We start from the raw sequence: 22,015 nt of genomic DNA, 5'->3' as shown, positions 1-22,015 counted from the left end.
TGAAGTTTCTTCTGAAAAATAATTATGTATGAATAATTATGCATCTTTGAACGAATTTTAAACAGCTCAATCTTCGATCCTGAAAAATAATTATTTATAAATAATTATACATCTTTAAATGAATTTTAAAGAGTTTCTTCGATCTTGAAAAATAATTCCGTATAAATAATTGTGCATCCTTGAACGAATTTTAAAGACGAAGCACTTCTTCGTGTTTTTGTTCGTGTTCAATCTTCATTTTGAATAATTCTAAAAAATTAATAATGTATTTTTCTACATCGTATATTTTTGATGGAATTTAAAAAAAATATTTAATTCAAAAACTTAATTCGAGTGAATCGATCAAAAGATAATCTCATCGATCAAGGAGCATTAATATGATTAAAAAGTGACAATATTTTTATCTACATTTTTGATGGGATTTAAAGAAAATATTTAATTCAAAAATTTAATTCGAATAGTAAACCGATCAAACAATAATCTCATCGATCAAGAATGATTGATATTAATATGATTAAAAAGTGACAATATTTTTGATGGGATTTAAAGAAAATATTTAATTCAAAAATTTAATTCGAATGGTAATCCGATCAAAAGATAATCTCATCGATCAAGTAGCATTAATATGATTAAAAAGTGACGAAAAAAACGTAATTTCTTGCTTAATCGCGATTTAAGATACGTCGCGTGTCAAGCTGCATTTTTCATGCACATTTCAGACACGGGTTCCTCTTAAAAAAAAAAAAAAGGAACGCTCTTACGTTGATGAATGAACGTGATTCTGTTGCGCCACAGTTGCGTCAAGAGTGGTTAGATTGCATAATCTAAATCGCGTGTATTAAAATCGCTACGTGTTTCGAATCGTTCGACGGTTCAACGAATCGATACGAGAAGAAGAAACGGAAAATTTCCTACGAACGTTAATCAATTTTCCAGTCGATTCGCCCTGTGAAATTGATTATATTCGAAACACGCGCGTTTAAATTATATTCGTTTGTATCCAAGATAGCGTGCCCCGTCATACCGGAGTTGCGTGTCCAAGGAGCGTTTGTTGTTTCTTTTTCTTTTAATAAAAATTACAAGTGTATTATCGTCGTTTAAAGTTGTTGTTATACCTCTAAAAAAAAATTCTTTTTTTTTTTAATCTAGAAATTTCTTCCCGTAGATCCATAGGAGAAGATTTATCGCAAGATTTATTATCAAATTGTTTTCTCGTTTAAGATTGAAATTAAATATCGTTGGATACGGTAAGAGCAAAAGAGAGAGAGAGAGTCGAGTGAATTGTTCGTCGTATCGTGAATAAAACTGTCGAGAAGGTGATTAAGTAAGCGGTCATGGTTGCGTTCAGCATCTTACTATGTATCGCCCCGAGTGAAAACTTTCCTGCTCTGTTCTCCTCTCCCCTCCCCCGGCCTAAGTACCTCATTTGTACTTCCATTATCTTGGCACGGTGCGCCATCGTTGAGAATGGAACAATGGCGAACGAACATTTCCAATGTTTATTCTTTCCTTCCTTCCTTCCTTCCTTTCTTTTCCTTCCTTTAAAAAAAGTAAATACCGAAAATGCTTTTTAATATTCGATAACTTTCCTACCTACCCGAGTTACTTGAATCTTTGGAAACTTTCCAAACACGCTTCGTTTAAAGTTCCAAAGTAATATCTGTTGCATTCGCGAGGAAAAATATACAATACAAGGCAAGGGAGGATATTTACTTTCTTTTACATCGCGATATACATATATCAGTCCAATGTTTATATCGTTTCGTCGTACACCTACGTAATGACGAGCAAACAGTAGTTGTATTCCCCCCACTCCTGTCCCCAGTAGTCGCCCAGTATTCCGATAAATCATCGTGATACATGTCGATGGATGACGAATGCCCCCGAATGCCCGGCCAAGTAGGATGTTCGCGCGCCTCCGGTAAAATTGGCATCGTCGCGGCCGATTCGCCGGTATGAGAGAGAGAGAGATAGTGAGAGAGAGATAGTGGCCAGGCCTCGTGGATTAATAATCCACGAAAGCTCGGTGGCATTCGATAAATTATTCCTCGCCGTTAGATCCTAGAAATAGAGGGTTTATTAGGTTAAATCTCCTACTTCCATTTGCTTGTTAATCAATCGTCGCGAGTCGAGGAAGGGGAAATTTAAGGGAATTTTAAGAATAATTTTTCTTCCAAGTTACGACGATCGAAAATGTGTGACTATGTACGCGTATTTTCCTTCAGGAAGAACGGCCAACGGTTATCGAGACACGTGTCGGATAGGTTTAAAAACATTGTCTGGGATCGAACGAAAACATTCGATGTGGAAGAAACGGGCGGGTTATTATTCCAATAGCGAGTCGGTTTCAATTTCTTCTCTACAAGAAATACCTACGAGAAACGATTAACAACGATATTGGATATTTCGACGATTTATCTCTGCGACTATTTTGTGGAAAGAAAATGATTTCAAAGGAATTCGAGGATATCTCGCGTTCGAGTTTCGTGTCCGAACAATCTGTGTTACTTTTTCTTTCTTTTAACCTCTTACCTTAAATTCCAATAGCAATTCCACAAACAACAAGAGTGTCGATCACACGTTCACGATTTGTTCGTTTTCTGTAACCAATTGCTTTTCATAGAAGAAATATAATAAAATCGCTATTGTCGCTATTCCTATGTTTTAAATATATCTATCAAATCATTTTTTGCGAAACTTTTACCGAATACCTTAATGCATTCTTTTCGACGATGATTTTTATAAGTTACCTTTCTAACATTCCAATATTTTTCAAGAAAGAATTGGATTAAGCGTTCACGCCACACGTGCGATATTTATACAAATTACAAGAGATTAATTTTAGAGGGGCTTTTATTCCACTTCATCGAAAATATAAGAAGCGAGCGCGCGATCGACGAAAGAAAAAGGTCTCGATTATCCGTTGAAAATTGGAATCGATAAGTTCGCGTTCCTCGAAACGTCGCCGCTGCTTTCATTTTTTTTTTTCGCAGGCAAACGTGTCGATGTCTGGCGGAGTATCCAATTACAATTGGGCCGCGATTCAATCGCGATATCAACTCGGGAACGGGGAGGGAATAGGGACATCCCATTGTCCCCGGAGTTGGCACAATGGCCACAGGCGCGGACGTCTTTCGCGCTCCGTTATCTCGGGAGGAGGGGAGAGGAGAGATCCCCACGAATTTCTCCCCTTTCAACCGTCGATTTCATGCTTTCGTCGGGAAGCGTCGGGGAGCCACGGTGGCGGACAAAATTCGCATGTAACGATAAAGAACGATCGTTTCAATTGTTGAATGACAACTATTATACCTTGAAATTTTAATAAATTAAGCATTCTTCGCGCATTTACGAATTAAACAAAATATTTTATAAATTTTTTTAAGAAGCATTTCGTTGTGAATTATCGATAAGTTTTTTTTGTTTGTTTTTTGATTTCGTGAATTAAACTTAAGGTATCGGAGAAAGGATCGTTTACAAATAGCAATAACTTCTTTCTTTCCAATAAGCATTCTTTCCTTAACGAAATTAATCGGCTGTTATAATTTTTTTACTCAAAGGTTTAAATCACGAATATTCATACACTTTTATTACCAACAAATAACAAATCGACCGAAAATAGAATATCAATTCGTATTTAAAAAATTAAATCTCCTCTTTTTTAAGTAACTTTAAAATAAAAAAAAAATTAATTTTATCCAGTTTAATCTGTGCGTCGTACCCCTCCTTCTCGAACTTTTTAGGAAGTTTTCGGATTTGAAATATTTTCAAACGACTTTCGATTCTCTCGAAATTGAATAATTCTCGATCGAACCTTTTCCCCAAATGAAAAGAAGGAATCGCGCGGGGATCATGACGGGTCGGAATGTTGCAAGGGTGGAAATACCAACAGGGGTGGAAGCCTCCCTAAATTTTCTCCAGGTTGAGCACAATTTACCGCGCGGGGAATGCGAGGATGTAATGTAGGGTTGTTGAACATGTTCCTAATTTGCGGGGGAGGGACGCGGGAGGAGCTGCCTGCAATTTCAACCGCTGTCTGAAATCTCGCATTCTTGCCAGGTAACGATCGTACACTTCGATCGTATCCTCGAGAAGCCAGGAATTTTAAACATTTTCCGATAACATTCGCGTTAAAAGTTTACGCGGGGAGGAACGAATTAAAAATTAATCGAGGAATAATAATTAAAGGAATTTCAAAGGTCGATTTCGAGCAAAGGTCTGCGAAGGAATGAGAGAGGGAGGGAAGGAGGGATTGATCAATCGTGAAATTAATTTCTCACTCGCAAACAAACTCCGACTTGACGAGTTCGAACTTCAAACAAATTTTAATCGAGTTCTCCGTTCTACCTCGAAACAATGAAACTCGATTAATGATATCCAACCTTCTAACCTTCTAAACTCTCTCCCCCCTCTCTCTCCCCTTCCATAATTCTCGATTTCTCAACCCTTGAATATCCACTCTGACTCGTGACCGAAAATTTCACTCGACCTCGAAAATTGGGGATCGTCGAGAGGATGTATCGATCTCGCAATTCTCGGCCGGAAGGGGCCAAGTGTGACGAGGTGTCGTATAAATTACCGGAATAAACGAGCCAGGTGCGCTTGACTTTGCCCGTTCGCGCGTTCACCGTTCACCTGACATCCGCAGCTGTGACAGGATCGCCGTGACATCCTGCGTCCCAGGATCGGTCCACTCGTTCGACGAGGGGAGGGGAGAGGGAGGGGAGGGGGCGATCAGGCCAACTCCTGAGCGTCGTTCCACGGATCCTAATGAGCTCTCGCGACTGCTGCCCGCCAACGTGGCTTGCTTTTCCTCCACCCTCCCTTCCCTCGATACGTCCAACGATGCGTTCGGTTGCGCGCTGTTTAAAGTCGGACGCTGCGCACGTGTCCGCGCCCAAGCATCGAGAACGTTCTCGAAACACCGCCATTCCGTTTTCTTCTCCCCTTCGTCGATGGATACACAGAAATCGTTATTCTTTTTTATTATTCCTCTGCCATCGAATGGTGGCTTTCAAACACAACTAGGTTCGAAAATATCGATTCATATAGTTTTTACGTGAAATCTTATAGAGTGTAGAAATTGCTCGACTTATTGCTCGTCCCTATTTTCATAAATTTCAAAGGGATAATTTCTATAGAACAATAGGATAGGAAATCCTTGTCCAATCGTAAACGTATAAATCGATAATTTTTAATCCACGATCCTTTTTTCGTTGGTGAAACTTGTAACAAAACGGTTAAAGATAATTAATGATAATTTTGCGAATAATAAAATGAAAAACGTTGTGATCAAAAAATTTTATTTCGACAAATTAATCCTTTTCGCTCGAATGATGACTTTTAGCCACCATTATTTACGTTCGACTCTTTTGAAATTTGCTTATATACATTTTTAAGCTCTTTCCATGTATTCTTGCGAAGCGTGAAATAGTATACCGTCGAATGTTTAGGTTTTTTATCTCAAATTAGAGCGCGGATCGAATTACACTTTCGTCCGCTTGGCTGAGTTTAACGGTCAGCGGGAATAGAAATATTACTTTCAAAGTTTTCAAGTTTTGTAAGCACGCTAAAATTGAAAAATTAATTCGATTTTTCGTTATTGAACAATGAAATTACTTCTATTCTATTCGCCAAGAAATCGATAGAGAAAAACAGAGATGTGGTAAAAACAGAGAAGAATATATAGAATGAACGAAAGATAAGAATATATACGCATACACAAAATATTAGAATTGAAAAGTTTCATCGCGCGTGAAATCATTTTAAGTTAGCCACTGGAAGTCGTGTGGAGTTGTTTGTTTCGGCCGAGCGAGAAAGGGCTGGAGTGCACAGAGTTAATAAACCGATACCGTTATACACACGTCTCGCGAGATAAGCCGGAAGAGGCAGAAATTCGATTAAAAAACCGACCGAGCATATATATATATATATATATATTCGAGGGACACGTCGAAGGTGCGCGATAACGACAGTTCTTTATATTCCGCCTCCATTCGATATAACGAATCCTCTCGTTAGCGCGATTTCGACGTTTTCGCTCGCCTGTGTACCAATGACGCTGGACGTTTCGTGCACCCTCTGCGTATTTTTCTCTCTCTCCTCCCCTTTCTATTCCTTTTCACCCTCCAACGGACCAGGCGACAGATTTTAATTAGCGATATACACAGATCCCAGCCTCCCTCCTTTCACTTTCCCTCCTCCCTCCTCGTACATCTTGATCTCTATGCCCGTTAACGGAGTTAACCCAGGATAGGGTTATTGTTATTGTTATTGTTTCTAAGCGTGGCTAATGATATTCGTGAAGTGAAAAAAAATAAATAAATATTGGATTGCCTTTTTCTCGATGGAATGGTATCTTTTTGCTTGCTATGACAACGAAGATTTCCTTCTCCCTTTGATTTGATTAAGAAAGAAAAAAAAAAGAAAAAAGGTGAGGAGAGACGTGTTCGTCCCTCTTCCCTTTCCTCCTCTCCTTGTCCTCTTCTCGTTGCTGTTTTCGTTGTTCGATCGTTGGAACGACGGGGAGAGGAAAGGGGAAGGGGGAGATAGTTGATAGAAGCGAGACAAGCTTAAGCGCTTTTGTCCCTTGAGCGTTTCAGGGCAGCGTCGAGCTTAATAATCTTGAGCTTCGTTAACGGAAGCTCAAGCGGTTGAATGAAAATATTTCCTGATGAATTGAAGCTTCTGTTAAAATTGTTCATTGTTCCTTTCTTTTCTTTTCTTTCTTTTCTTTTTTGTTTTGTTTTTTTTTTTTTTGTCGATCGAGAATGAGCCATCACAATTGAAACTCCAATATATATATATACACATTTTAAAGGTGTACACAATTATCCGTTAGTTAATGGGAGTTCCATTAATGGAAACAGTAAATAGATTTCATTATCGTGCAATTTACATTCGAGAATTAATTTATTCGGTTGTCCTTCTCGGTTGCCAAATGGATTTTCGGCATGAACAAGAAGCGTGGTTGTTGATAGGTGAACGCACTTTTTGTTTCGTATAACTTTCTCGTAATTGCGTCTGTCGACTCTATATATATATATATATATGTATATATAATGGAAATTAATTGTATCAAATTAAAAATAACAACGCGAACGTTATTCAGTTCAAATATCACATCTCGTAAGCACGAAACTCAAAAGTTAAATTAGGATTACATACGTGTGTATGTACGTATATGCTCTTACAACGTCGAATGTCGTGGCTCGATTTATTCATGAGAATTAACCATCGTTGTACCGTCTTGGAATACAAAGTAGATAAGAAACTTGGTAAAGTTTGTCCGCATGCGATACAGCCGTGACTCCTACATAGAAGGTAAACAGCAGCTATAAGTTCATAACGGGTAGCGACTTTTAGATGGGATCGTAGACGAACGAATGATATTAGAGGAAAAACAGAAAATTATTTCTGTTGTGATGTAACGGTGAGTTCTTGTAAGGATTTCAATGTTTCTTCGTACAACGAGCTATATATATATTTATTTTTAAAAAAGTTAAATAATTATTACAATTAAAATACAGGAAGGAAAATTTCTCTTTAACGAGAATTCGATATCCTTTATAAAGTCAATCGAGACTTGCACTTTTTAATCTTTTAAAATTATTTTTCGAGTTGGTTTCTAATTTCTGTTTACTTTTCTTCTTAATCTGTACTATTACTATGTAAAATTTATTTTACGATCTCACGTATTCTCCCTTAACCATTTTCACGCGTGGAGAGAGAGAGAGAGAGAGAGAAGAGAGAGAGAAAGAGAGAAGCATCCCTCGTGTCATTTCTCGACACGCGTTCACATGCACGAGGCGCGTACTTTATACACACAACCACGACGCCACCACGCGATCGAACGTCGTATCAGATTTCCCTCGGGGAGAGTTCGAAAACGGACAAATAGTTTAGTCTCGCGTTGGAAACTGGACAATTGAAGTCCCAGTGACTTCAGTCGGATTCCGGTGGTATTTTTTCATCCATCCCTTCCCCCATATTCGAGGTGTCGGGGTATAAATGGAATAGGCTGGTATCGAGAGGGAATAGATAGGAAAGGTAACGCACGAAATGGTCGACGATTCGAAAGCTTTCAAGCCAGTAGGGGGTTAACCGCGATCTCCCACTCCTCTTCTCTCTTTCCGCGCTTCGCCCCCTCCTCCTCCTCTCGTCAAGGCTCTTCAACCGCCCTTCAACTCCCACCTATAACACGCGCGCTCTCGCCTCTTTCCTCTATGGTGGCGCGTGGTGGTCCCTCTATCTCTCGAAACCCTTCGCCTGGCCGCAGGATAATGGCGATCGTCATTTAGCCACTTCCGGTGGTTCGATAGCGGTTCGCGATTTACATGAGAATCTTCTCTCTGGAATTTCCACCAGACTGCGCGAAAGGTATGGGGAGAGGGAGAGGGAAACAGTTTCCCTTTGGTTGGATTCTGATCGTTCTTCTTCTTCTTTTTCTTTGGTTTCGTTTATTCGTCTGGGAGGACGGCAATATATTCGCGATTTTTCTTCAATCTGATTCGCGAATAAGAGTGATAGATAATTACTATCGAAGAGATCGAAGTTTTAATTTTGAATTTTGCTCTTTACTCTATTTTTACTTTGCGAATAAATAATAAAATTATTTATCGCTTTTAAGGACGATAGAAAAGGACCCTTTAAATCGATGCGTAATCAATTTTTAATTTAAATACTAAATTATTGAAAAATATTAATTTACTTTTTTATTTTCTTTCAAGATTTTTTTATATTGTTACTTGTATTCCCGTTTATGAGAAATTTGTATCGTAAAAAGATCGATGCAATAAATATGATAAATCTTTTCCTGTCGTTAAAAACCTTGCTCTCAATCGTCGATAATATCACTCGCCCGGAGTTACGAGTACGTCGATAGTCGCAAGATGGCGACGACTGTGTTCCGACATTATACGTTGGCGCATGCGCAATGCGCACAAGTAATCCATCAGTAATGGAAAGCGTTGTGCGGCGTAGAACAGAGTTATCGTAGCGATGCGTGGTGAAATAGTGCATCTGTTGCTTCGAAAACGTGAATAATCGTGGATTGTGGTATGATGTAGTTATTAATATCGAAATTTTGTTGAAATTATGCGGAATTTTTATCCGCGATCATGGTTGATCACTCGTACCGAATGAACGGAGAGGTTAATACACCGCTTTCTTCCGGCTTCGCCGAGAAGGTACATCACGACTGGGTAAAATCAGAAAATCCCGAGACGATTATGACGTGCAAACAAACGGACGACGTGTTGATTTTCCCTAATAAAAATCTTTGTTGCCGTTCGACCAGTAACAATGTGATTTTCAGTTGGGACTTCCAAATTTTGGCGAACGGTAAGTGTCGTTTTTTCATCGTGTTTACATTTGTATTTGACAAAAATAAACAGTTAATATTTGTAAACGATATTAAAGTATTTATCAAAAAAAAAAAAATACGAAATATCAGAATAAATTATTATTATCAAAGTGATATTGATATACACTGATTGATGAGAAATATATAAATGGTTGAAATTTCTATTTGGTATCTGATAGGTGTCAAAGAATTTATTGTATTTATATATAGGTAAGCAGTTGCAAAGAGTAGTATTAACATTGGATCAGAATCGCAGAAATTTTGCAATCAGATCTGTTCTGCATAATAACGTTAGTATTGGGATCACGAATGGCCAAGAATGGTACAATTCAGAATTAAACGAGTCAAATGCAAGTGGAAAGTCAACGAAGAAAATGCATTATTTTGTTAAAATTTGCTTTGTTGCTAATAGATACGGCACGTATCGCCAAAATGTTATCTTTTACTTTGGAGATTATCCTGTGATACTCCAAAGGATTTGTATGGATTGTTTGCCAACCGAAGATTTTACAAGGATTCACGAAGCAACAAATTATCAATTCTCTCAGAATCCAAAAACATGGAATAACGAAACGTCACAAATTTGCTGGTTTGAGTCACCTTTTGTGTCCGCAAAAGATCCAAAGGAGGACAAACTGTCAGTGATCTATCCTTATCCCGATAGAAGCAATTTCATCCTGACTCAAGAGTCTCTTACCGACAATTGTTTAACACCAGAGAATTACAGAGGTCGTCTTCATGAATTGATCACCGTTGAAGAGCTAGCTAGACACGAACAGATAGCTAGATATAACGAAACTTCATACATGCGTCTTCTTAGTCATTATGTTTTGACATCTGCAGGCGATGGATCCACCATTGCCAAATATGCACCACCTGGTGAGCTCTTTGCTCAGGTGCGGTTCCTTTTAGCAATTATAGCTTTCTTTCTCTTCCTACTACTACATTCTTCTACTATTTTGAACAATAATAATAAAATTAGTCTCACAAATATACAATACAAATATACATACACATACATACATATATATATATATATATACATACATACATACATACAAGCATACACACACAACATGCATACATACATAAATATATGCTCTAATATTAATATTAGTATTGTCTCGCGTTTTGATTCTTAAAAAAAATTGTATGATGAATTTTTATCACAGCTGCCGCTAAGCCGCAGTATCTCAGAAGATACGAAAAGCGGCAGACTGTTCCTGAGAGGTTGCAATAAAGTACTTTTCAAGAATTTGTCACGAGCCACGAACATGATATTCGAGGCGCACATAGAGGACAAGTGTACACAGACCGTGTACGTTAGATTGTCGAAAGAGTGCGTGCACACGTTAAATTTGGTGGCCAATACAGATCTCCAGGTGCAAGTGCAATTTTTATTGAATCGGCTACCTTTCTGCGAATGGCACAAGACCGTGGATAGTTTGCCCGATATAGGATTAGTATTTTTGAACAAGGCCCACATGGATATGAAAGAAATCAACTTTTTGGATCTGTTAGGAAGGGACGCGGTCAATTTCAGATTCTCCTTGCTCAACGTTGAGCAGAAGAAAGCTTTGGCCGCGATCACGGCCCCCGATAAAATTTCCATGCCACCGGTCTTGCTGTTGGGACCGTTCGGCACGGGGAAAACGTTCACCATAGCCCAAGCGCTCCGCTACTTGCTCACCAAGAGCTCCGAGTACAAGATCTTGCTCTGCACGCACAGCAACAGCGCGGCCGACCTATACGTGAAAGAGTTTTTCGACGTTTGGTATAAATTCGAGAAAATTCCCCGATTGAAGCCGGTTAGAATTTACTACAAAGGTAGAGCCAAGAATACGGTACGTCTGCCCGGCGAAACGAATTTATCTAATCGATCGGAGATGTAGTTCCCTCTGTTCTCATTCCACCGTTTCAGGTGCATCCAGTGGTCCAGGAGTACAGTCTGATGAAAAAGAACGGCACCTTCCGGAACCCGACCGACGAAGATCTGAGAGACTGCGGCCTGATCGTGACCACCTTGGCCACGTCCAGCTGCCTGACCAGCTTGAACCTGTCCTTCACTCATATAGTGATCGACGAGGCTGCCCAGGCGTTGGAGTGCGAGGTTCTTATACCGTTGTCCCTCGTCACTCCTCAGACTCGCCTTGTCCTGGCCGGTGACCAGATGCAACTGGCACCCGAGATATACAGCGATCTGGCCAGCGAGCGTGGCCTGGGCATAAGCCTGCTGGAGAGGATCTACGGCATGTATCCGCAAACCCACCCGTGCAGGATTCACCTGCACCAGAATTATCGGGCGCACGAGGACATTATCAGATTCACCTCGGAAATGTTTTACGAGGGGGTGGTGAAGCCGGCCAACGACATGTTGATACAACACCCCGTCTTGAAACCTTTGACGTTTTACGCCGTCCAGGGTGTGGAAGTACAGGTACGTCTCCGTCGACAGCGATCAACGGGATGATAATAGAATAACAGAACCCCTTAAACGCTCCTTCCCACAATTCCAACAATTGCAATCTCCTGCTCCACCCTCTCGACCGACACCCTTGCACACCTTATCCTTAGGTAAATGTAAACGCCTTTTCTTTTTTTCATTCAACTTTCAACTTTGTTTCTTTTTTCTCTCTCTCCCCCTCTCTCTACCAGGACATCCACTCGACAGGCTACGCGAACATGAGCGAGGTGTACGAGTTGGTGAACCGCGTCCAGGAGCTGAGGAACAGCTGGCCGGTGGACCGTTGGGGCTCGTACGACGAGAAATCGATCGGGGTTCTCGTCTATTACGCGGAGCAGGTTCAGAGGATTCGAGCCGAGTTGAGGGAACGCGGGATGACGGACGTGTCCGTGGAGAGGGTGTTGAACGTGCAGGGGAAGCAGTTCACAGCCGTGTTCATCAGCACGGTGCGCACCAGACATTGCTGCCGATACTCGGCCGAGAGGAACGTGAAGGACTACGGGTTCCTCACCAATCCCAGACTGCTGAACACGGCCATGACGCGTGCCAAGTGTCTGGTGGCCGTGGTCGGTGACCCCGTCGCTCTGTTCACCATCGGCTCCTGCAGGAAGCTGTGGCAGAGGTACCTAGAGCTGGCCGATCTCCACGGGATCGACCGGGACACGTTGAAGCATCATCTCAGCCTGGTGCCCGAGCTCCCTCTGATCGCGCCGTTGAATCCACTGGCCAGAGAATTCGTGCCCAGGAGCAACTTCTGCATGGTGGTGGAATACGTGCCGGTCCCAATGATGTACCCGGTGTTCCATTGTCCGTATTTCTCGTAGTGTCGGCGGAAATCCGTATTGGAATCGAACGATTTGATCGATTGCGCATCGTCGTTCTTAACCCGACTTCTCTGACCCGACCTTAAGTGTCTTATTTTTCCCCTCTTCATCATCTTCCTTCTCTCTCTCTCTCTCCTTCATCTTCCTCTTCTTTCTCCTCCTCCTCCTCCTCCTCTTTTTTTCACGACCGAATGTCGACCGAAGAAGAAAGTTGAATTTTTTTTGTGGTGCATCGATCGTTTTCGAGAAGATGACGAGATTTTTTAATACACTTGATATTTTGTAAACGTGATTTGATGAAAAGTACCGTGACGATACCGTGAATCGATGTAGCGCCACTGATACGTTGGGTTAGAAAGATTAATCGGTTGATCAACGATGATGGCTTGTATGTATACATTATATATCTCTGTGTCGGTTATTGGGGATTACTAATCCTTGGAGTGTCTCTATCTCTGTGTCTATCTCTGTCCTTCTCTCCCTTCCCCTCTCTCTTTCTCTTTCTCCCTCTCCCTCTCTCCCTCTCCCTTTCTCTCTCTCTCTCTCTCTTTCTCTCTGTGAATAGATTTAAGGAATTAACAATTGTTGCTATATAAATAGATTTGAATTGTGCACTTAGTCTTATGAATGTGCCCTCGGAAATCAATGTTTATTATAGATCGTATTATTTCTTTAATCCTTTCGCCTTGTTGGTTTATCAGAGATGCATCCGTTTGGAGATTGTGCAGCTTATCATATACGACACTATATATACCGATCGATTATAGAAATATATTTTTTACTAGTTCCTTTACTAGTTTACGCAGTTTTGTATGAATCTTTTAATATTCCCTTTTTAATCACCTTGAATATATAAGCGGTACGATATGAGAAACATGACGCTGCCCTTACAAATTGTAAAATTCACGAAATAACCGAGGAACGCTTCCTTTTATTAAAAAAAAAAAAAAAAAATAATAATAAAAATAAAAAAAATAAAAAAAAAGGAAAGAAAGAAAAAAAAAAAAAAAAAAAAAAAGAAAATAAAAAAAAATCTACCACCATGCTTATCGAATAGTAAAATATCGAAATTAAACAATTTTTTATCCGTATTATTTTCGATTTCTTTTTTCAACGAAATATCTATTTATACAAATATTATTATATATATATATTTATATATATATATATAAATATTTTTTTTTTAACAAGTCACCCATAATAAAAAATCACCAAATACTTGATGATACTTTGATTCGAATGAAACGTAGAATAAATTGAAATTTGTTACATTGCGTATCTCGCGAGGAAGATTTTGATTACATTTTTTACAATCTTTTCTCGCTGCCGAGAAATTCACACACGTTTCACAACGTGCATTTACGTTTACCCCTCCCCGTAATTTTGCGCAAGCGTTTGGTGATTTGTGAACGGAACTGTGTATCCGGATGCGAATACCTCGGAATAAAAGAAACTCGTTTCTGGACGAGTGACGCTAGTTTGTCTGGCTGGCTCGCGAGTTGGAAGAGTCAAATGGTCACCGACGACCCTCGACCGGCTGAAAAGGGTGGCGAAAGAGCGAAAAGCGGTTCGCGGGTTCTTTTGAAAAGCGCGCCGCTTCTGTTTCACGCGTCGCGTGAATGCGGCCGCGAACAAAGCCGCCTCGTCCGCTTTTATTTCCGTAATTAAGGACCACTCTGAGTGAGCATTGCGACCAGGTCGTCTTATAATTAAGGAAAAAAAAAAAAAAAAAGTGAGAAAAAAAAAGAAAAAGACGAGAGAAAAAAAGAAAAAAGAAAAAAAAAGATTTGTGAAAACAATTTTTATCCAATTCTTCTCCAACGGATATTTTTTTGTTCGGAGAAAAATAAATAAATAAAGTAAATTGAGGACCTTTGAGGTGTTGGAATTTAATGTTATTGTTGTTATTGTTGTTATTATTATTATTATTATTATAGTTTGGCTATATGTACAATTGCATGCATTCATATTATTGGTTTATTGCACGTTCGTTACGTGACGAGATTGTCGAGTTGGTTTTTTTTTAATCTGGACTTGTCTTGTTTTCATAGTATTTCCTTTCCTTTTTTTTTTCCCCCCCCCTTTTCCTGTTCCGAATTTTTGGTTCGTTCTGTCCAATCAGTTTTTATTTTTTCGTTTTCTCCTCACCGTTTCTTTCAATTTTGTTCTAATCTTCTCACGATCGATCAAGAAAAAAAAAATGAACAGCGATAAAAAGATGGACGAAATTAAAAGGAAAAAAACAAAAAAAGATACGCGTACTTTCTTTACCTCTTTGTCAACGGTAACAATTTATAATAACCCGTGTACGAAAAATAAATTTTTACGAGTATCGGTTACAGCGCTACGTACAACTAACGCTTAGAACGAGAAAGACGAGTTGTTCCTTTTCTTGTTCCTCTCGTTGTTGCCGTACCCCTCGATCGAAACGAGCGTTATTTCTGGAAATACGCGGATTCGATGACTTGACGCGCGATAAAAAGAAGGTAGGAAGGAGGAGGGAACGAGCGAATGAGCAGCTCGTAGTTAAACTCAATTTCCTTCTAACAAGGGGGTTATATCGCCTCGGGCATCGGAGGAATTCCAACGATATTCTTGCTCTTTCTCTCTCTCGAGGAGAGAGTGGGATGGCAGCCAACGCTTGGAATTTATCCACGAATACTACGTTTGCTCCGTTTTTACCGTTTGGGTAAGTGATAATTTCACTTCATCCTGCAATTTATCCATCGATTCATTTCGCGCGAATTAGAGTAGAAATTGAAAAAAAAGAAAATTGTATTACTCTTAGTGATCCAACGTATCAATTCAATCGTGGTAAAAGGATGATCCCGAACGATGTCGAGGACAGCGTGCGCGAAACAATTAATTGTGATCGTCGAGCAAACGCACCACCACTGTCGACAGATTCACCGACAGATTAACTCGGTTGTGATCACATATTACGCGGCGTCTCGGCGATATCCGGAATTACGCGACGATCAATACGGTAAAGACGTATTACTATGCGATCTCTCCTCCAAGGATATTACTCGGATCATCGCCGCATATCCGAGCGTGTAGCGTTCGCGTATACTTTGAACAAAAGGCACGAGTATCAAATGGCGCGTGTTCGAAGAGGGAGGGGATGACAACAGGCTTCTCGATTCTCGGTCGGTAATGTCGGTGTATCGATGGTGAAAAATACTGCAACGCGATATTAATAGGCATTATTCTGCGCTCGTGCGTTATCTGGAAAAGAAAAAAAAAAAAGGAAGGAAAACATCTACCTCTTCGAATCTCAATCGTCGAAAATTCTCCAGTTTCGAAAATTCACCACTAATTTCACTTCATACATCGCGAAATGGAATGCCACGATTTTCGCTCGACTCGTAAAAAAAGATCACGATCAATATCCATAACCGGACAATTTCCATTTTAAAAAGAATCTACTCAATTTTCACGGATGATTGCTCCTCGGTATAAATATCGGTTTCTTCTCTCTCTCTCTCTTCGATGTATCGGCTGGGACACGGAACACGGTGCACGACGGGTAGCCATCTTGGTGGGGGCTCGCAATATGGCTCCATTTCCGAGGCTGTCGCTGGAGATCGGGACGATAATTTTCTGGTGGCTCGTTGCCTCGACGTTTTCCGACCGTTTGGCCACGGCCAACGCCAAATGGATGGATCGTCGCCACCGGAAGTCGATTATAACGTAACAATTTTGGGAATCGCGGCGCTGCAATCGCGGGTAACAAATTTTCGGGACGATGAACTTTCCCCGTTAACGGTCGCTGCTCGCTGTTTCCAGCTGTTTTTTCGCCGCTCTGTGATCAAGTGCCGTTTCACGCTTCTCGATTCGAAATTGTCGGCCGGGTATAAATAGGTCCAGCGATCTTTCGATAAGATTATATTATATCGGCTAATTAGTGTCCCTTACTTTTATGAATCAATGCTCTTTGTTCGCGTAATTTTTCGTTTTTTTTTTTTAAATTTTGATAATTGAACATCGTGTTGTTAGACCTTTTGCCGGCTCGCTTCGTTAAATTCGATTTTTATCTTATTCTATTATTCCCGAGCAAAGCCAATTAGCACGTGTTTCTTTCACGAAAACACGCGCAATCACTCGCTCCTCTTTCTCGCGAAGCGTCGAACGAGATCGACTTCCGGCCTTGCCCAACCAACTTTTTCCTAATTGCATCGCGCTTATCGCGATACAGCGAGTCGGGACCCGCCGCCTAGAGCAATTTCCCCGTTAATTGAAATTTTTCCTGGCCCCTGCCCGCCCAATAGGTGGCCTGCAAAAATTGGATAAAGTCCTCTTTTCACCCAACTTTCTCGACGAAACTGCGAAAACTGGAGTAGAAGATCGTTACAGGATCGTTAATAGTGAAAAAGTTTTAGAGAAGTTTTTCCTCTTCTCCTCTTCTTCACGCTCGCGATTTCGTTGTACGAAATTTCAAAAAAAAAGTATCGTATCTATTACGACGAACAAAGAATTAGGACACGGCTTCATTTAATATTCCCGAGAATCGAAGCTCGATAAAATTATTCTCAACGTTGAGAAAAAAAAACTGAAATGGAAAATAACGCAGAAGTAATAAGCTAAGTAATAAGAGACTTTAAAGAAATTTAAAGTCCTGCTATCTACTTACACGCGCGCACGCGTATTATAAACAACGTTTAAGGACGTTTATCTAGAAGGCTTCACTTAATACGCTAGCATTCCTTGCCTCGAGGAAGGAATCCAAGCCTCGGTGAAATTATTCGCGCTCCACGAAGGAACCTCCCCCCAAGACCAAGATTAATCGTCGGTTAATTAGCACCCCATTGGATGCGAGGGATAATTTTATCAGACAGCGACCTATTGCCAGGGTTAATGCCGCGCTGATATTGGCCGAGGTAGATACGCCGATGACAGCCACAGCCGTTGATATATATATTATATATGTATATATATACATACACACATACGCACGCAACGTATCCCTGCCATTGTCGCGGAACAACGGCAGACACGCGTTCCACGTGTGTGTACACACGCGCGCGCAGCGATGGATCGGTGTGCATCCGTTAACGCACGCCCGCTCGATTGTGGTTGACCGTGGTTGAACTCTCGTCGCCGACTCTCCCCTTCCTTCTCCTCCTCCTCCTACTCCTGCTCCTTTCCCCCTCCCCTTCTTCCTGCTCCTCGCAGCGCCGTCTCCTCGATTCTACTTGCTTAGAGATATTGTCTGCGCGACGCGTGTCAGCGTGTAGTTGCCACCCACGCCGTGTGCCCCGATAAAATTATTCTGTTGACGAGTTACCTTAACGAGCAAGACGTGGATCACGGTAATTCGTCGCTGAGATGTTGGGGCTGTTTCAGAGCCAGCCTCTCGCGTTTAAAGCGAGACACGACTAGCTGCGGGCTGGTTTTTGACGCGGCTCGGAGGATAACTCGTCGCTTGGATCGAGTTATAGGTTATGAGTAAAACGGTGCGTGGATGATGGGATTGATTGGAGTTGGAATTAGAATTAAAATTCAAAGGTATTCTTTTTCTCTATGTATGTATGGGGTATAAAGACGATTCATGGTACGTTGGGATGAGTTTAATATTTCTAATCTTGGTGTTTGTAACGTGATTCGAGGTTAAGTTTCAAAATATACGATGCTAAAATGGTTCGACGATTAATAAAAATTTCACGTTGGGGCGAGTTTAGTATATCTAATGTTTGATTTTAATGATTAGAGAGCGGATGAGTTTTAAAAATTCGAAAACGAAAATTTAAAAGTATTCTTCCTTTTGTATGGGACGTGAATATTACGAGTTTAGTATTTCTAATATTCGTTTGCGTTCAAAGAACGGATAATTTAGTTTACGTAAAATGATATTTCGGATATTTTTCATTCGCAGTTGATCTACGATAATTTCGTTGACTGTTAAGTGGATATTATACTTTTTCCCCATTTATTTTTTGCAATAATCTACGCGTGCTCGCTTCATCCATTACCCTTCTTATCGAAAAATTTATTTTATATCTCACAAATTTATTACTCGTTCAATCCATTTAAAAATTTATCAGTCATTATCTTTCTTACTTATAAATTTATATTTAGCGATGTCGACACGAGGCCTTGAAAGTTTAAAAGCAAATCCTCTTTCTCCCTACACGAGTGAGACAGTCATTAAAAAAAATTACTTTTTCGAGGAATTTAATATATTTCCATAAAGTTAAAGTGGAACTAATCTCTCGTTTGGTTTCGTTCGAAACGATATTCCATTTAAGAGATAGGGAGAAACCTATCCGATTGATCGAAATTTCCTCTCCAGCGAAGGATTGGAAAAATCAAGGAACAAAAACCCAATAAACTGATTCCCACCGGAGTCGATAAAGCGTTAACGAGTTAAACTAATTTCACGCGCCATTTCGATCGTTGGAAAACCACCACGAGCATCGTTAAAACAAACATTCCGACTGTTACATGTATAAAAAAAAAGAAAAGAGCAACAAATTCATACACATCACTTCGATATACAGAGTGATCCTATAACACTTTCTTCGATCTATAACCATCCCATACGTTTTAACTTTCGACAAATTCTGCTTATTTTAAACAACGATATATTTACAAGATATCTTCGAAAGATTCTAAAGGAGACAAAAATATACGAGAAATCTTGTTTATTAAATTATTTCTCCTATAAATAAGAACAAAGCGAGAGTAATCCATTGCTTATAACTTAAATAGGCAAAAATAGGCGAAGATCACTTTTGAATCGCAGATACGAAATATCGTTATTAAAAATATCAAAAGCTTGGCGATAAATCTTTATCGTTATTACTTTGGAATTAGCCCTCCAAAGACGGTCCAATATAATTCGAATCTGTGAACATCGGATAATAGAATTTGTTGCCATTCGGTTTTCGAATCGGCGTGCGTGCAGGGTCGAAAGGGAAATTTTCGCAATCGGTTTCGGCGTTTCGGGGATCGATCTTGAATTTTCGGTTAAACACGTTCGAAACGGTTCTCTCCAGCTTCTCTCCAGCGAAATTCGTGGAATGCATAAAGTGGTAATATTTCCGCTTTGCGTTGGATTCAAGTTTGAATCCGTTCGATTTTCCGTCGCTTCGTGATCCCGATCTTTTCGAATTTAAAGAACAGGAGAATTTTTTCCTTTCTCTTCCATCGCTCGTCGGATCGAGATTAGAATTTTTCTCAAATCTTTTTTCTACGACCGTTCTTTCATCTTTTTACGAATTTAAAAAGAGGAATAATTTTTTTTAGAGGAGTGGATCGATCGCTTATGACGAATTTTTTTAATTTTTCATTGATTTTGTGATTATTTTTTTTACTTATAGTCGAATTTTTTCGATTTTTTCGTGGTCGTTCTTCCACTTTTGAGAATTAAAAAAAAGGAATACGTTTCTTTAGGGGGTTGGATCAATCGACGACGAATTTTATCGATTTTGTGATTATTAATATTTAGAAAATTAGAAAAAAGAATTTAGAAAAAAGATATACTGTTACAGAATTTAAAGTTCACTGAAATTTTATTTGTGATTTTATTATCGAATGTTGTCAGCAGCAACCACTATTTCATAGTTGCAATTATATTCGCTTTTCTTCGATACACTTCAAATATTCTATAAACAGAGATGCAATTACGTATAATTATAATATTCATAAGATAAATTTACATTTTATTTGTTTTCATTGCCCGCTTATGATCGATGACGAATTTTTTCTTTTCCTTTCCACGCGTTTTATCCGCTCGAGATTCGAATACTTTCAATTTTCTATCTGTGCTCGATCTTTTTCTTCCATCTTTTCGAACTCAAAAAGAAAGACTACATTTCTTTCTTAGGAAACGATCGTTTATGATCGACGATGAATTTCCACTGGTTTTTTTTTCTTACCTCTCTCCTCGCTCCTCCTCCCTTCACAGATTCCTCGCCAAAAACCGGATTTCACTTCGTTCACGATTACAGGAAACAATTTCAACTTGATCTTTTTTTTTTTCAGAGGACAAATCGCCCCGTTTATCAATCCTTGGGATCGCGGTGGGCGGGTGACAAATGGCGACGCGGAAGGGTTGTTTTTCAAAAAAAAAAAAAGAAAAAAAAAGAAAAATTCGGTTATTCATCGGTCCATATAGAAAATTGAATGGAATCAAGCGCTCTGTCCGGATAGTTTGTAACCGATCTAGCGAAACGGGCGACCGCAATTTTGCGAACGGCCAACAATTCAATTAAATTCGCGCCAACACCGCCGCGCCGCCACCACTTCCGCCGCGGAAACGCGCCCGGAAAATTTGGCCGGCGCAAAATTTGTCGAGTCGCGCCCGAAATAAATTTCGTGCCTCGAATCGATCATCCTTCCTTCCAACGAATGCTCCTCCCCCCTTTTAATTCCACTCTGTAATTCGGTAATGCAATAATCATTACGCACAACCGTGGGAGGGGAGATCGATCGTCCTCTTTGTTCAGCGAAACGATAACTCTGCTTTTGCTCCTTTTGTACCCTCGTTAATCGCCTTTCGATTCGAATTCCGATGTAATAATTACGGAAATCCGATACGTAAACCCTATCTTTTCCCCTTCTCCTCGCTATTCACGTTTAATCGCACGATTTTGCAATTTGTCAGGAAGCGTGGTTATCTAAGATCGTCCTCCGAATTAAAATTTCCGGCTTTGAATCTTTCTTACGATTTTTCGCACGTTCCGCAAGATACGACGTTCTTTCGCAGTAGCGCGCATAAACCATTTCAGCAGCTTGGACGACCGATCTCTTAAGCTGGAAGGCAAAAAGTAAACAGCGACGCGAGCGACGCTTCTCGTATGATGCTCGAAATTGTTGCGTAGATTCTTGAAAACAAAAGAACGCTCTTTCAGATGGCGCCACCAACGGTAAAAAGTAATTCGAATTCGGTGAGAAGTTGCGATCGTAGAAAGAAAGGAAGGAATTTATTCCTACACCTAATATCAATTTAGCTACGTTTGTTTCGTTTCGCGATTTTAACGGTGGAGAAGGGAAGAAGAAACGGATAAAACTGTTCGAAAGATATATAATACAGGCTGTTTCGAATATTTAGAAAGGATTCGGCGTGGGTGAAGCGTGGTGTCCAGTTTCGATCAGCATTATCCTACTTGAGAAGAATATTATACAAACGCTTGCGGATCAGTTTCCTTTACGGGTGGCGCCACGAACGGTAAAGTAATTCGAATTCGGCGAGAAGTTACGATAGGCACAAAGGAAAAGGAATTTATTTGCACATCGTTTCTCAAATTATGCGTTAATTTTCGAGGGAAAGTTAAAAAAAAACCAACAAGGAAACGTGGAAATGTGGAACCAGGGCTTCTCTTCTGTATCCTCCGGTATTATCCACCGAAGCCCGTTAATAAC

At 40.1% G+C, this 22,015-nt stretch overlaps 2 protein-coding genes and 1 long non-coding RNA gene across 16 annotated transcripts in view; 2 read left to right on the top strand and 1 right to left on the bottom strand.

Moving 5' to 3' along the window:
* Positions 1-22,015, bottom strand: part of LOC108003281 (prolyl 4-hydroxylase subunit alpha-1) — a 301,958-nt gene that overhangs the window by 13,538 nt on the left and 266,405 nt on the right. The gene's annotated exons all lie outside the window — the stretch shown is intronic.
* LOC107997002 (probable helicase with zinc finger domain) lies at positions 8,923-13,454 on the top strand. Its single transcript, XM_017055338.3, has 5 exons — positions 8,923-9,339; positions 9,572-10,257; positions 10,534-11,205; positions 11,283-11,798; positions 12,017-13,454. The coding sequence occupies exons 1-5, from the start codon at positions 9,117-9,119 to the stop codon at positions 12,647-12,649; spliced, it is 2,730 nt and encodes a 909-aa protein (XP_016910827.1). The 5' UTR covers positions 8,923-9,116; the 3' UTR covers positions 12,650-13,454.
* LOC133666129 (uncharacterized) lies at positions 17,626-20,978 on the top strand. The gene is made up of 2 exons (XR_009829818.1): positions 17,626-18,157; positions 20,636-20,978. It is a non-coding gene; the product is annotated as an uncharacterized LOC133666129 (long non-coding RNA).

Source organism: Apis cerana, linkage group LG5 (genome assembly GCF_029169275.1).
Source record: "Apis cerana isolate GH-2021 linkage group LG5, AcerK_1.0, whole genome shotgun sequence".
Taxonomy (NCBI): domain Eukaryota; kingdom Metazoa; phylum Arthropoda; class Insecta; order Hymenoptera; family Apidae; genus Apis; species Apis cerana.
The sequence above is the reverse complement of the archived record's forward strand: the minus strand, read 5'-3'. Positions and strand labels throughout refer to the sequence as shown.